General features: G+C 43.4%; 1 protein-coding gene across 1 annotated transcript in view; it reads right to left on the reverse strand.

Moving 5' to 3' along the window:
• Positions 1 to 17,316, reverse strand: part of ACER3 (alkaline ceramidase 3) — a 77,449-nt gene that overhangs the window by 44,209 nt on the left and 15,924 nt on the right. Inside the window, exon 2 of the mRNA XM_075919527.2 lies at positions 11,420 to 11,530. Within this exon, the coding sequence (XP_075775642.2) occupies positions 11,420 to 11,530 (111 nt within the window). The remainder of the gene's footprint in view (positions 1 to 11,419; positions 11,531 to 17,316) is intronic.

The raw sequence follows: 17,316 nt of genomic DNA on the forward strand, positions 1-17,316 counted from the left end.
TGCTACCACTTAAGCTGTTCTCCCACCAACCTAGCTTCCATCTCTCATGGAGATACAGACAGCAGAACACTTTCTCGTCATCACAGCACTCTATTGTAGGATTTCCCTCATTTATACTGGCAAAGCCAGGGAAGATAATGAAGCAAGTATTTAAGGAATTCATCTGCAAACATCTGGAAGATAGAAGGTGATAGGTAACAGCCAGCATGGATTTGTAAAGAACAAATCATGTCAAACTAATCTGATAGCTCTCTTTGATAGGATAACAAGTCTTGTGGATAAGGGAGAAGCGGTGGATGTGGTATACCTAGACTTTAGTAAGGCATTTCACACGGTCTCACATGATCTTATCATTAAACTAGGGAAATACAACCTAGATGGTGGATGCATAACTGGCTGGATAATTCTTCTCAGGGTGTAGTTATTAATGGTTCCTGCTGGAAGGGCATAACGAATGGGGTTCTGCAGGGGTCTGTTTTGGGACCGGTTCTGTTCAATATCTTCATCAACAATTTAGTTGATGACAGAGAGAGAATTATTATTAAATTTGGAGATGATACCAAGCTTTGGGGGGGAGCCTGCAACTCCTTTGGAAGATAAGGTAAAAAAAATCAAAACGATCTGGACAAACTAGAGAAATGGTCTGAGGTAAATAGGATGAAGTTTAATAAGGACAAATGCAAAGTACTCCACTTAGGAAGGAACAATCAATCAGTTTCATATAGGCAACGTCTAGACTGCAAGCCTCTTTCAAAAGAGGCTTTTTCAAAAGATACTTTTGAAAAAGCCTCTTTTGAAAAAAAGCGTGTAGACTACAACCAGTACCTTCAAAAAAGCAAGCCGCTTTTTCAAAAGAGAGCACCTAGGCAATTTGGATGCTCTTTCGAAAAAGCACAGTTTGCATTACATAGCGCCTTTTTTTGAAAGAGCACTTCAGAAAAAAGACGTTCTTCCTCATAAAATGAGGTTTTCTGAGGTCGAAAAAAACTGCCGCGTTCTTTCGATTTACTTTCGAAAGACGCGGCAACAGCCTAGATGCAGGGGAAGTTAAAAAAAAAAAGGCCACTTAAAAAAAACCCAACCCTGTAGTCTAGACACACTCAAACAGATTGGGAATGACTGTCTAGAAAGAAGTATTGCTGAAAGGGATCTCGGGGTCACAGGGGACGACAAGTTAAACATGAGTAAACAGTGTCATACTTGCAAAAAAGCAAACATGATTTTAGGATGCATTAATAGGAGTGTTGTGAACAAGACACGAAAGTCATTCTTCTGCACTATTCTATGCTGATTAGGCCTAAATTAGAGTATTGTGTCCAGTTCTTTGCACCACATTTCGAGAAAGATGTGGAGAAAATGGAGACGGTTCAGAGAAGAACAACAAAAATTATTAAAGGTCTAGAAAACAGGAGCTATGAGGGAAGACTGAAAGAACTGGGCTTGTTTAGTTTAGAAAAGAGAAGATTGAGAGAGGACATGATAGTGGTTTTCAAGTATCTAAAGAGGTGTTATAAAGGAGGGAGAAAAATTGTTCTTCTTGGCCTCTGGGGATAGGAGATATAGAAGAGCAGGTTACACAGACACCTGTCAGGGATGATCTAGACAGTTCTTGGTCCTGCGTGAAGGCAGGGGACTGGACTTGATGACCCCTCGAGGTCCCTTCCAGTTCTAGTGTTCTATGAAAGCCATGCTTTTATGGATATAGTTATTATGCAGGGAGAGGGGAATCAGATACGAGTAAAGGTGTAGCTTTGCTTGTATAAATTGTGTCCACATAGAGCTCTTTCCCAGTACAGTACACTAGTACTCCTATACAGAAAATGTTGCTAGTGTAGTTACAGCCTTGCAAGTTGTTCTATTTCAGTGGTGACCAAACAGTAAATCAGGATCTACTGGTAGATATTGGAGCCTGTGACAGGTGTCCCTGACTGGTTTAGCCAAAAAGCTATTAAGGACCCAACTTCAGCTGCCCTTTTCCCACTGCTGTGCATCTCCTGCCCTTGGTCTTGGAGCTGCCCCCCACCCTCCATTCCTGGAGCCTCCTGCTTGCTGTGCAGAGCAGGGAAGGGAGAGAGGGGGCACTGATATCAGGGTGCCCCACTACCACCCTGTATTCTATCTCCACAGAACGGAAGAAGGGGAGCACAGGGCTTGGGATGGAGGGAGTTTGCTGGCTGCTTTTGAGCGGTGCAGGGCCAGGAAAGGGGTGAGCCTGCCTTAGCCCCACTGTACCACCACCCAGGAGCCACCTGAGGTAAGCAGTATCCAGCTGGACCCAAAATCCTACATCCCTACCCCAGTCATGAACCCTCTTTCTGTACCCCAAATCCCTGCCCTAGCCCAGAGCCCCCTGGACCCAGACTCCCCTACAGAGCCTGTACCCTGAACCCCCTCCTGCAACCCAACTCTCTGCCCCAGGTTCAGCTCAGAGCCCCCCCTCACACTCCAGATCCCTTAGTTGAAGACCAGAGCCTGTCCCCCAACCCTCTGCTCCTACCTGGTGAAAGGGAGGGAGGATGGAGGAAGCAGGGGTAGGGCCTCAGAGAAGGGGCACAAAGGAGCAGGGCAAGGGTATTTGGGTCTGAGGTAAATCCTGGATTCCACTTAAATTCAAAAAGTGATCTTGTGCTTAAGAAGGTTAGAGACCACTGTTCTATTTAGATAAGAGTTGGCTTTGCCAGGGGATTGGCTGTCTCTACTAGTACTTTCAAATGTGATGAGACATGTTCCTTGCCATTTAAAAAAAAAAATCTCCCTTTTTGGGGGGTAGCAGGAATACAACAGTAGATAGCATAATGTTTGAGTATATGCACACATTCTACAAAAAACTCTCCTTTAGTTTCAAGTTCAGGTATTTTTCATTTTGCCATAACTGCTCTATAGTGTTGCACTTCACTTCAAAGACACAGTCGCATTTCAGTAATTGGTAAAAAGGTCACTTTCTCTAACACGTACTGGTTTGTAAAGTCTGTCAGATGCAGAAGTGACATTGTCTAGAGGTGTTGTGTGTTTCTTACACAAAATCCTTCTCAGTTTATCACAACTATACATTTCACCATGGGCAGAAACATGGCATACAAGGTTTCAATTGCAGTGAAAGTATTTTTAAAACGAAAATTAACTAGGTCATCATTCAAGATGGCTATAACATGAAATATATAGCATATTGTGTGTAAAACAGAAGAGAAGACATACAATTATCCCCCAAGCAGTTTAATCACAAATTCATTCATACTTTTTTTTTTTAAATCAAGCATCATCAATATGGAAGCATGGCCCCTGGAATGGTGGCCGAAGCACGAAGGGGTATATGCACATTTGACACATCTAACACAAATACCTTGCAATGCCATCTAGAAAAGTGCCATGTGAAAGCATTTTCTCACTTTCAGGTAACGTAAATAAGAAGCAGGCAGCACTATCTCCCATAAATATAAGCAAACTTGTTTATCTGAGCAATTGGCTGAAAAAAATACTAGGTCTGAGTAGACTTGTAAGCTCTAAAGTTTTACATGGTCTTAGAGTGTAGCTACATAACAAAAACAAATCCTCATTTGTAAGTTACACTTTCACAACAAATAGAATGCACTACAGTACTTGTATGAGATTATTGGAAAAATAATCTTGCTTTTATCATTTTTACAATGCAAAGATTTGTAATCAAAATAATATAATAAGCACCGTACACTTTGTATTCTGTGTTGTAACAGATCAATTTATCTGAAAAGGTAGAAAAATCCAAAATATTTAATACATTTCAATTGGTATTTTTATTAACAGTGTGATTTATTAATTTTTTTAATTGTAATAATTTTTTGAGTTAATAGTATGTGTGAATACTTGACAGACACAGTAGAAGCTAATTTATGTTAAAAATTATATACTTTGGACAGACTACAAAATTAAAATTCTATTTTCAAATTCAAAACTTTAATTTTTTTCTCTGAAGGGGGGGGGGGAATAAATTATAAGTTTTAACTTTTCCAACTTCCCCAGAAAGAACGGTAAAATAGGAAGATAAAAGTGATGGTAAGGGGGAACAAAATCTGTTAAGTTTACTCACTTTTTCCTTAAAGATTTTCCTGTTACCACACAAACTGAAATTCTTCTAAACAAAAATAAATATTTTAATTTTGTTTCAAATATTTTAATCAAAAAATGAAAACAGATAAAACAGAAAGGTTCTTCAAAATGTAAAGAAGAGTAATTACACTAAGGTAGGGTAGTTAAAGTAGTTTAGTGCTTTACTTGTGTCCACATGTGCCCCAAGTGAGAATAGAGGCCACACCCCTACATTCCCCCTTCCTGGCTTGCATTACAGAAAGACTTACAGGATCTAAGAACTTCTAGGGTTGTAAGAGACTGGTCGACTACCTAGGCTTATTAGGCAGTTGAGTCACTGCTCGACTAATCACTTCCCCCCTCTATATCATAGGCACCGGGGGGGGGGGGGGGGGGGAGGAGCAGGTGTCTGGGGGGGGGGGGGGGGGGGCACAGTGGGGGAAACAGCACAAACAGGGACTGAAGCAGTCCCTGCTCACATGGAGTCCTGACTGCTGCGCCTCTCCCTTTGAAAGGTACAAAGCCACGGGCATTTCAAAGGCAAGGGACAGTGTGATAGTGAGTGCCCCCCCCTCATGAACTAATTGAGTAGTGGATGGAAATTCCATCCACTACTCAATTAACTGATTAACTGAAATTTAACATCCCTAGGCACTTCGAGAAGTATTCTCTTCACAAAAAAACAAACCACAATTAGACATTCATAAGCAGAGTGTTTTTGAATGGGAAAAAACATAAGGGAGGAATGATAAACATTTACAAAAAAAAAAAAAAAAAAGATAAGCTTCTCATGTGACCATCTACATACTGGGAGGTAGAGACAATTAGGCTCTGACCCAGGAAACAGAAGTCCGTTATATTGTTACAAAAGTTTCCTCAGGTCAGTAAAGCATACAGAATTTAGTGATCTGGAACATCTTCATTCAGAAATGTTGGCAATCAGCTCAAGCAACAATTTTTTGAATCTAAATGGACTGTGACATTCCTCAACACATTTATGTTGATCCTCACCACTTCAAGTTACAGAGGGACATATATCTATAACCAGCGTGACAGCCATAGAATACGCATCCTGCCTTAGGACAATGGAATGTAGCTTAAAATAGATGCAACTAGAAGGTGAGGCCTGTTGCTGACCAGGCAAAGTCATTTTGCATAGATTACACTCATTGGAAAGCTCAAGAAATAAAATATACGTGTAGTCCCCTTACTAAAGGGGCCTCTGTTTTATTCTGAAAAGACCCTGCGTGCTACAATCCAGACTAAAATTCCCATAAGCCCTTGGGAAAAACAGGAAGGAAGGACTCTTGTGTGAGAGAGGACTGCTCTCTCCATGTGCTTGAAGAAAAGAGGGCTAGCAGTCTGGGACTCTGCCTTGGAGTTTGGAACCGAAGGGGGAGCCAGGCTGCTGCCAAGGACATTGATCTAGTCCAGGGGCTGTTGGAGTGCAGCTACAGACCGGGACTAGATGCCTGTTGGAACTGGGATTTAGCAGGCTGCTTCCGACAGGCCAGGGGTGTCCAAACTTTTTTCAAAGAGGGTCAGATTTTATGAAGTGAACATGCGTGAGGGCCGACCATTTTGCCTGACATTCTTTGAACCATTAAAATTAAACGCAAATTAACTATTTTATGCAAAGTTTATTGCAAACGGCATACTTGTCATTTCGTCACATGGATGACAAATCTAAACAGGTGTTAAATCACTCTGCCTTTCATATCTGAAGGCCAGATGAAAAAAAATCCAGGAAGCTGAAATATATGTCAGGAACATTGTAAAGTACATAACCTTTATTACCAATAATATGTAATCTATCAACTTTTAAGTTCAAAAAATATGAACAGGAACATAACACCAAGTATACATGTTGTGTCCAAATATATTTATAACTGATTTAGACCAACTGACATTAACTGAGATTTTACAATGTATTCATCTCAATACATATGGATTCGTTGGGGGCCATAAAAGATAGATATTGCCAAATTACCTGTGGGGCCGTATTAAACCGGAACACGGGCCGCAATTGGCCCGCGGGCCGGACTTTGGACATGCCTGCGATAGGCACAGCATGAGGCAGTAAGTTTCTGGGCCTTGTTGAAAAAGTGCTGCCTGGGACAGAACTGCTGTCTAGCCTGGACCAAATCTTCACTACAGCTGCAACATCAGCGCGCCAACGCAAGCGTCTGGGACTGAGAGTCCAGGGGTATGCACACTCTGGGGTGGGGTCACTGGTAGTACAAATGTTAGGTGTATAAGCTTCAATTATTTTTTGTTATGTGTTTTGTTAATGCTATTCATTGCTAAATCTGTTAATCCCTGTTTATTTAAGTTAAGTAAAGATAGTTTATTTTAAAGTGTTCTATTAGATGTATATGATTTGTAGTTGTTCCGGAATTAGATCCAGATTTATGTTGGAATGAGTATGTTCCTGGAGGCTCTCAAGGCACACCAGTGAGTGTGTACAAGGCCAGCCAGGTGGAGGCACCGCCATTTTACATTCATTACAAGCAAGGGACTGCAGCAAGGGAGTGGACCCCAACTGAACACCATCACCACTGGGGTGCTCAGGATCTCTTTTAGGTTAAAACATCAGGCGCCCAGGCACACCTGTGAGTGTGACCTGCTCCCCAGTAACCTGGGGAGGAAAAAGGGGGTTACATACGTAACAGAATTTTTTATTAATGTGCTTTCAAAAGGGGAGTAAAAGAACAGTTTAAATTTGTAGGATTTTAACTTCAAACATTCATTTTATTGAATAATTACCATACATTGTAAAATTCAGTCAAACTCAAAGCTTCCATTACTCTTTCCATAACTAATTTGAATTATTTTGAGATTTGTAACAATTGCAAATTTTTTTGCACTACAATGACAGTTGAATAGGTGACTCGATTTTAATTTTGTCAGCAAGTATTTGTATGAATTCTAATAATAGTCATGACATTTTTCTGATAAAAACAAAAATAATTATTTAAACACTTCACCCAACATATTCTGGAGTAAAAAGTAGTGCATTCAGTTAACTTAAGTGGCAGGATTGTTTATGCAAAATTTGGTATTTGTAAATAATTGCAAAGTATAATATTATTTTGCCCAAACAAACTCTTCGAAATACATAAGAGATTAAAATAGTACCAAAAAAGGTTGGAAATGTAGGATCACACTAAGCAATATTATTATATATACAGCAACATAGTCCTTTATTTCTGAAAGCATTACTACAGGTTTCTTGGTACTAGCAATCACAAATATTAGATTGCACAGTATGTGGTTGCTGCCAGTTGATATATTATTTGTTTCAAAGTCTGAGTGGTGATATAAATGGAATGCCATCCACAAATTTCAGGCTATTCATGGCTGTTACCCATATGGCTCTGTAAAAGATTTCCAAAGGAGTACCTACAACTGGAAAGAATTTGACATTATACATGGGCTAGCCAAGGACATGTACAGGTCATATGAATTCCCATTCTCAGCATGGATACAGTACAAAAAAGTTTGTGGTGAGATGTATTTGTAAGCAATTTCAGGAAGAATCTGAAACTTTATATGATAAATGATACATTATTAGACTCTGCTTCTATTGTGTAGAGAGTAGTTTTGCTGGAGTGAATTCTGGGGACTATACAAAAAATAATCTCTGGTGTGTTTTTATATAAAGGTGTCCCTGGATTGATATTTAATTCATGCATAAAACAGTTATATCATAGTCAGTCTGAAGGAAGTGGATGTAAAAATGATAGGGTTGGACTAAAACACGGCTTCACCCACAGCCAAGAAATTAAATTGGGGGGCAGTAACTGAGTAAAAGTTTCATTTATTTTATAATTTTTCAAGCTTAAATTTGTTGGAATTTTTTTTGGTAGCTGAAAAGTGGGTGGTAGCTCTTACATTTCCCTCCAGAATCTAGGGACAGGAGTAGTTCCAGCTTCTCCATGTACTCTTTTTAGCTGTTGGGTAGGAATAGATGAGTGGCACCTCAAATGAAAGGTTTTAATAACTAATTCTATACACACCTCTAGGTTTCAGTTAAAAGCAATTCTTGTAGGGTGGTTATAAATTCTTATGAATCTGTGGCTGGAAAGCAGAATCCTTTCTTCCCTGGCATACACTTATCTTTGACACAATTGGAGTGATTTCACAAACTGGGTTAAGAATGCCAACAATATAGAAGAGGATTTAAAACACAATCTTGGCGGGTTGTCTGCGGGCAACCTGAAGCATATTCTCACCAGCAACTACACACCGCACCATAATAACTCGAACTCAGGAACCAATCCTTGCAACAAACCTCGGTGCCAACTCTGCCCACATATATACACCAGCAACAACAGGACCTAACCAGATCAGCCATACTGTCACTGGTACATTCTCCTGTACATCTACCAATGTAATATATGCCATCATGTGCCAACAATGCCCCACTGCTATATACATCGGCCAAACTGGACAGTCCCTACGTAAAAGAATCAATGGACACAAATCTGATATTAGGAATGGCAACATACAAAAACCTGTAGGGGAACACTTCAATCTTCCTGGACACACAATTGCAGATCTAAAAGTAGCCATCCTGCAGCAAAAAAACTTCAGGACCAGACTTCAAAGAGAAACTGCTGAGCTACAGTTCATCTTTAAGTTTGACACAATCAACTCTGGATTAAACAAAGACTGTGAATGGCTCGCTAACTACAAAAGCAGCTTCTGCTCTCTTCGAATTCACACCTCCAGATCAGCTGCTAGAAGTGGGCCTCATCCTCCTTGATTGGATCCACCTTATCTCCAGCCTGATCCTGGCCTGCATATTTATACCTGCCTCTGGAAATTTCCACTACATGCATCTGACGAAGTGGGCCTTTGCCCACGAAAGCTTATGCTCCTACACTTCAGTTAGTCTATAAGGTGCCACAGAACTCCTCGTCGCTTTTGCAGATTCAGACTAACACGGCTACCCCTCTGATACTTGACTGCTCTCATAGTCAATGTTGTGTGAATCACACGCACCTCACTTCATGTGCCCTTGCTTTGAGTCTGTGTCACTTAGTCATACTAGTAGGAAAAAACCTAAGCAGACAGAAACCAGTGGAATCGTGGGCAACAGTAACGGGCTGCATACTGCCCTCGGGTCGCAGGTTCCCCACCGCTGTCTTATACTCATGTCACAAATTCTTTGCAGCCACAATGGCAAAGGACTTGCAGATTAAAATACACACACAAACCCTAAGATTCTGGAGTACAACTGAGGTCCTTCTGAGCCTCATCCACTATCATAGAACCACCTTTACATTCTCAGTCTTCACAGCTTATGTTGCAAGCTAATACCTAGGTGCTGCAGAAAGTAGCACTGGTAATTCAGTAAGTGGCACTTTTCCCTCTCAGTCAGAAATGAACCAATGGTCCACAGTATTAAGGATGCTGTGAGGCTGTAGGTCAGCATTTCTTAAAGTGTGTTCTGTGGAATACTGGTGTGCCGCGAGGCAGTCGGAGGTGTGCCGCAGAGAGAACAGAATTAAAAACGGCTGCCTGGCCTGGTGCTGCAGCTGTGCTGAGTTCCCTGCTGCATGGGCAAAGACTGAGCTCCCTCCCTCCCCCAGGAACAAGAGCATGCTGCCTGGAGGCTTTCCCTGCTGCAGCACAGTGCCAAGCGAGGTAAGCGTCCCCCCCATGCCCAGACCCTGCACCCATATCCCCCTCACTTCCCTCCCCGCCCCCCACCAAGAGCCCACATGCCCACCTTGCTCTGACACCCTGCCCCAAGTCCCCTCTTGTATCTTCCCTTCTGACCAGGCACCCTGCCCCAAGACCCCCTCCTGGCCAGACAACTCTGCCCCAACTTTCTCCTGTACTCTTCTTCCTGTCCAGGACATTGCAGATCATCTTTGTCATTTATACACAAACATCATGAAGTATTTTCCAACCATAAATGACAACAATAACTGGATTTGAAATCCATTAAGTACAACAGGAAAGCCAATCAGTTTTTCTATGCAAGATTAATTGAAATCACTTCAGATGGCCAATTAATACAAAAATGTAAAGAAGTTTCTCTGATTACGTTTTGGGGCGGCTTATGTCAAGAATATTCAGCTTTATCAAGACATGCAATTTGTCAGTTAACATTGTGTGAAACTGGGTTCTCGAATTATGCAGCAACAAAAACAAAATACAGAAATGGACTGAATGCAGCACCAGATATGCAAATCCAACTTTTTAGTATTAAACAAAATATAAAAAGAATTTGCCAAGAAAGAAAAACCACTCTTCACATTGAAAACTGCCAATATAATTCATATTAGTTTTTTAGCTTTATTTTTTGTACACATTAAATGTTGATCTCCTGACCTTATTTAGCATTTGTTTATTATTATTCTTTACTTATTTGTGGTCTATATGCCAGACTGTCTTCCTGGGAGCCTGGGGGGGCGGGGTTTGTCTTGGCACTCGGGTTTGGTGGCTTTTTTTTGTTCAACAAATTTTCCCTAGGGCCTCCTCGAAATTCTTCCGAGTTTAAAAGGGTCCCATGGCAAAATAAAATTGAGAAACACTGCTATATGAATTCAAGTGTAGCCTGAGAAACAATTTAATTAGCTCAATCTACACCACTAATCCCAAATATAGGGAGGGAGAGGGCTTCTGCAGACAAGGAAACATACTATCGTGTATAGAGAACTGCCAAATTTGAGGCCACCTTGCAATATAGTCACTCCCAGTTGATAACAGAGTGACTGGGAGCACAGTTTTCAATTCTTTTTGGCTAAGAGCAAGGTTTCAGGGTTTCCCCCATTCTTTCAACACCATAGTTATTTGAGCTTCACAGAAGCCAGTCTACAGGATATTATGAAGTTCTGTAAAGAAAAGTGCCCTGTAGCTACCGGGGAAATGCCACAAATGTAATTGTGATAAAATGTCTGCCTTGAAGCAGGTCAAATCAGTAAAAGGTAAGTATTAAAACTGACAAAACAGATAGAAAGAAACCTTGTGCTCACTCAATTCCTCTAAGGTGTTTGCCCACTTGTTTTATTTATGCTTTTATAAGTAGTACAAATTAAGACTAACACAGTGTTACACTGCTTGGTAAATATGGGCCACACAAGATAGCTTCTGTAAATCAGCATAAAGGGGTACAGTCTATGAAAATGTATGCTCTGAATTAGGACACAAGGCTCATTTTACTACATCAGAAAGCTATTCTGTGAATTCTAATTCAACGTATTTGGCTTTAGCAATACTAATGATCAACTCAAGATATTATACAAAGGTTGAAGTTATAACAGGAAAAAAGTTCAATTTTGACTACAAATAGCTCATCTGAAATCCCTGAATAATTAAAGGGCAAATCAAGTTTTACACATACCTGTGAGACATAAAAATGCAGCTATATATCGTTTTTCAAGGCCATCTTTATACGTCTGAATCGCACCATAGATTGGAGGTAGAAGGAAAATCAGGTTACTCACTGTGTTCCCTGTAGGACAGAAACCAAAGCAGAGATTTAATATTGGGCAACATGCACGTGAAATAAACAAAGCTACATTCATTCAAACAAGACTTCAACAGTTCTCAGTAAAAAGGCTACACCTTTTCTCCAAACCTTTTTCTGTGAGCATCTTATCTACTGCTGCATTTGCTACAGTCTAGATAACCCTATTTGAAGGTGTTTTTTAAAATTATAACACAGAAACACCTTTATGCTACTTTTCATGTGCCTCTGTAATATTTTTTAAATATTACAGAAAAATATGGTTAATCTTGGTAGAATACAAAGCATATTTTATCAAATTCTTTCAGCAAATATAAATCCTCAAATAGAAGAAATTTCTGCTATTTGAAGGAGCTGCTTTAAATAAAAAAAACACAACTACTCCTGGAACACTTTGGGGACACTGACATAAGCATATAGTAATCTTTCCTTCTCTCCTCATGCTCATCCCTCAGACCCCTCAAGACAGGCTATAAATGGTTAAATCTAAACTAAAAATTTTAAGTTAAATGCAGGCAACACACGTCTTTCATCAGGCTTTAAAACTTTCACCAGACAGCTACTAATCAAGGCATATTTCTAAAGACAGATTTCAGTAGGACCAGTGTACAGTTAGGCTATGTCTACACTGGCAACTGAGCAACAAAAGTTTTGTCATTCAGATGTGCTAACCCTCCCTCCATGGTTCCCCCAAAGACGAAAAATTTGCTTCGGCAAGTGCCAGCGTGAACAGCATATTGTTGGCAGAAGTGCTCTATTGTTAACAACATGAAGACTGTTCGATGGAAGTATTGTCAGCATAAGTACGATACAGCCATGTCACTAAAAGCGGTGTAATAAAGACAAAGCCTCCATGTGATCCAAAAGCAATGGATTGCTGGGATGTGACACATCTGAGCACAAAAGCTCTGCTGAATAAAGCTTGAAGGCATTTGGCTAAATACTGAGCTTGGCTGAATTCAGGTACATATAATATGAACTCAACAGCACAAAGAGAAGACCAAAAATAAGTGTCACATTTTAGAACTACACTAATTTATGCTACTAGATGCAAGGAAATAGTGCACCTGCACAGATACTATGGGCTGCAGACAGTTCCTTGTCCCTTGTGCAGTCATTTATATCCATGCAGAGAGAGTGAGATTACCATTCTGACGGGATAGTGTTTTTACATCCACTTTGCAAATTCAGCACTGGTTATCCCTGCCTAACAGAGTCAGATTTTAGGAGCATAAATGATGTAGTTACCAAATTAAACACAGACCTAAATTTCCTCTTAAAAACAGGGATTGGCAACCTATGGCTCACTGGAGAGCCAAATAAGACTGCTGGAGCCCCAGCTCAGCCATCCCCTTTCCTCCCCCCTGCAGCAGGGAGCCAGCGCTGGCACTACAGCCTTATAAGCCCCCAGAAGCTTGAAACGCCAGTGCCAGCTTCTAGCAGGGGAGAGAGGGGAGGAGAAAGCCCTGAGGCTCCATGCTGGATCCAGTGTGCAGGAAACAAGAGAAGATAAAAGTGGCTTAATGTGTGCTGCTCTTTTCCTTCCCCTGGCCTGCGGGAAACCAGGAATAAAAAATAGCTCCGTGCGTGTTGACATATTATTCCCTCCCGCCCCCCACAGAAAACACTTCCTGCAGGCTTTCCCTGCAAATCCTGCCTGGTGAATGGGAGTGGCAGGAGGCTGCATTACATGTGGCATGAAAGCAAGTAAGTGCCCTCCACCCTCACGCCCAGGCCCTGCATCCACCCTCACTCACCCTCCCCCGCCTGACACTCTGCCCCAGCCTCCTCCTGCTCCCGGCCAAACACCCTACTCTGAGCCTGCTCCTGTACCATACCTCCCCACCCAGACCTCACACCCTCACTCCCTCCTACACTGCACCTCCCACCCAGATCCTGCACCCCCCATTCCTATTGAATTCACTGGCTGCTCTGTACCACACACTGGACCCCTCATTTTTGCCCCTCCCCCCCGAACCTGGGGGGCCCACAAAATCCACTAATCCTGGAACCCCAGAAGAGTTAAATCTGGCCTGAGACCTTTAACCTCAGTCCTCCATGCCCCTTCCCTCAACCATGGGGAGTGAGGTGTTTCAGTTGGGGGCCACATCTGTCAGGGTTGAAAGTTTTTGCTTTGGCTTATTTTGCTTCTCACTTGTGTGGTCCCAACTGATTTTTCTAGGAGTCAGTGGCCCTGACCCAAAAAAGGTTCCCAACTCCTACCATAAATAAAGATAATGTTGAAACCTTGTGTGTTAGACATAATATTTTACTTCATTTAAAAATGAAGCCTGGCCAACAAGCTCCCAATTGGGGCCCAGCCCCCATCTGGCCATAGCATCATAACACTCCTGCACCCTCCGCCCACCAACCTCAAGCCCATCATACACCTGAACATCCTGCCCTGAGCCCCTCCTGCCCCACATCCTCAGTCCCTTTCCACAACACTCTTGAACCCCCACATACCCAACCTTGTGCCCCGAGTCCATCATACACACAAATCCCCTGCCCTAAGCCCCTCATACACTCCAACCCAGACTCCTGCATCCCTACATCCCCAGTCCCCGCCATAAGATTGACAGAAGATAGCCTGAATGTGTGCATGAAGCTGGATTTGACCAGTTGTGATGTAAACTTCAAAGAAACGTGCAAAAAGATGCAGCAGCAGAAGCCACATTAATTAAAGTCAGTGAGTATGTTTCATTTACGCTACAGGCAGTCCCCGACTTATGCGGATCCGACTTATGTCAGATCCGCACTTACGAATGGGGCTTTTCTCGCCCCGGAGCTCACGGGCGGCAGGTCGCCACCCGTGTCCTCCGGGGCGAGAAAAAGCTTCTCCCCGTCTCCCTGGTCTGCTGGGGGGGGGGGGGTCCAGCAAAGCCACTGGACCCCCCCAGCAGACCAGGGACACCTGAGCAAAGCCGCCGCCTGGGCTGTCCCGCTGCGGGCGTGCTCCGCAGCTTTGCTCCGCGTCTCCCAGGTCAGCAGACCAGGGACACGGAGCAAAGCCGTGGAGGACTTGGGCGGTCTGCCACCCGGTCTCCCTGGTCGGCTGGGGGGGAGGGGGTGGTGCAGCTAGTGGTCTCCCCCCCCCAGCAGACCAGGCTTTTCTTGCCTACTGCTGGGGTAGAGCAGCTGGGGGCTGCCGGGTTGGTCCCACAGCGCCGCTCCGGACCAACCCGGCAGCACCCCAGCTGCTCTGCCCCAGGCATCCTGATTCAGCCGCTGCTTGTCAGTTTCAGCAGTGGCTGAATCAGGACGCCTGGGGCAGAGCAGCTGGGGTGCTGCTGGGTTTCTCCAGTAGCGCCGAGGAGCTGCGCTACTGGAGCAACCCAGCAGCACCCCAGCTGCTCTGCCCCAGGCGTCCCCAAGTCAGCCGCTGCTGAAACTGACCAGCGGCTGACTACAGGAAGCCTGAGGCAGAGTTGCTCTGCCCCAGGCTTCCTGGAATCAGCTGCGGATCAGTTTCAGCAGCAGCTGACTTGGGGACGCCTGGGTTTCTTAAGTTGAATCTGTATGTAAGTCAGAACTGGCATCCAGATTCAGCCGCGGTTGAAACTGATCAGTTTCAGCAGCGGCTGACGCCAGTTCCGACTTACATACAGATTCAACTTAAGAACAAACCTACAGTCCCTTTCTTGTACGTAACCCGGGGACTATTATTATTATTATTATTATTAATCATTATCTTCAATAAGAGTTAAATTGTTCCCCCTTTTGAACATCTTATGAATCGTGCATTTTGGCCAATATAGCATCACAATATAGCACCTGGTGGCCACAGAAACTCTTCTCACACATATACCTAAACCGCTCAAACCACTTGACAAAAGGAAATAGGAAAAATCAAACTATGCTCAAATGTTTTAAAATCCAACTCATTCCAAGAAACACTACCAAAGAAATTATGCTTTACATAATTAAACACTCTCCTGCAGTTCAAAAACGCAAGACAAAACAGTATTATTCCAGAGAGAAACAGAATGTGAAATTAGATACCAATTAAATAACTACTCTATTATCCCTTTCAGAGCTCAGCAAACCTGAAAACCCAACTAGTATAACCACTGACAACTTTAGACTGATTCCATTTTAGATTTTCATGAGGAAATCAAAATCTTACGTGAGAAGCTCTTTAAAAAGTTGCTTTACTAGCATGGTCACACTTAGCAATGGAAGAGCCACCATAATCCAGTTATAAACAAACTGTTCTGGTTTCAAGTCAGTGATCCCTAGAGAAAGTGCCAATCTTAACAATCAGTGCTACAGAAACAGACCCTCAGCACGCAAATGAATCGCTACTCAAGTCATCTGGTCTCTGCACAGACACCCAATGCCAATTAGGGATGTAAGCGACTAGTCAGATATTCGACTAGGCACTTCCCCCTCCCTTTGCTGCCTCCATTGGAGAGAGGAAGCGAGGGGAACAGGAGCTGGTGGGAGCTGCAGGGCTCTTGCTACATTTCAAAGGCAGAAGCGCCACAGTGGGAACCGGTGCAAGCGGGAACTGCTTCAGTCCCCACTTGTGCCGTTTCCTTGCTATGCCTCTTCCTCCCCTGCAATAACAGGGGATGGAACAGGAGCCGGTGCTGGGGGGAGCCGACTTAAAAGTTAATCCCCCCCAGCACAATCTCTGGAGTACTGCCTGTCCCCACCCCACTGCCTCTATCAGAGGCAGCGGGAAGGGCGGGGGGGAATAGGGGAGGCTGCTGCAAAGCAGACCCTGTCTGCAGGGGTCCTTCCAAGCAGCCTCTGGTTCGCGGCAGTCATGGCTGGCTGTGGGCAGGGGCTGCTCCGGCAGCAGCCTGTCTGTGGCCAGCCCTGTCTGCGGCCAGCCCTGTCTGCCACGAAAAGCGGCTGGTGCTGGAGCAGCATCTGCTTGTGGCAGCCAGCCTTCACTGCTGTGAACAGATAGGGCTGTCCGCCACAAACAGGGGCTGCTGGGCTTAGCGTGAGCTGGGACCAAGCAGTCCTGCTCACACTGGTCCAGGACACTGTGGCTCTGCATTTTAAATGTAGTAAGAGCCAAAATGCAGAGCTGCAGCGCAAGTGGCTCCCGGAGCCAGCACGAGCTGGGACCACTCAGTCCCAGTTTGAGCCAGGTCCTGGAGCTATCCCTGCTGCGGCTCTGCAGAGTGGTCCTATCGACTATACGACTGGCTAGGTAACTACAATTTAACACCCTTAATGCCAGTCTGACTGCAGAACAAGGACTTGCCCGATGGGATCTCTTCATTCTTAATTCTCCTTGTGGTTCACCAGCCCAACACGTGGTATCAAGAATACCCTCCCTCTTAGAGTAGGTGCATCCTTTTAGACAAGGCTAGATAATAATTTTCTCTCCCCAATTTTAATTTGGGGGGAGAAGAGGTGCAGAGCCATAAGGTAAAGAGAGATGAGATTTTAAGACCTCAGCAGGTGAAAGATGCCTATTCTCTACCATAGTCCTAAAGTGGGCATTAGGTCAGCCTCAACAGAATTCAGGGCTGGAAGCAGCTCACGTTAAGTTAAATATTTTGTGTTATGTATAGCAGAGGTTTTAACTTGCCATTTGTCCTCCACACAAACCACGCAAGAGGGCTATGCAGCCTGGAAACGCAGAGAAAAGTTTTTTTATAATATGCGTTTCAAGTCCCTATAATTTTCTAGAGTGGCTCTTAAATACTCTGGTTTCCTAAAGCAGTACTTGCAGATAACGCAAATCTCACAATTTTTGAAAAGTGACTACAAGCATGAACGGTTTCATAGTATGTTAAGATAAACACAAA

This window comes from Pelodiscus sinensis, chromosome 1, assembly GCF_052426305.1.
Source record: "Pelodiscus sinensis isolate ZL-2025 chromosome 1, ASM5242630v1, whole genome shotgun sequence".
NCBI lineage: Eukaryota > Metazoa > Chordata > Testudines > Trionychidae > Pelodiscus > Pelodiscus sinensis.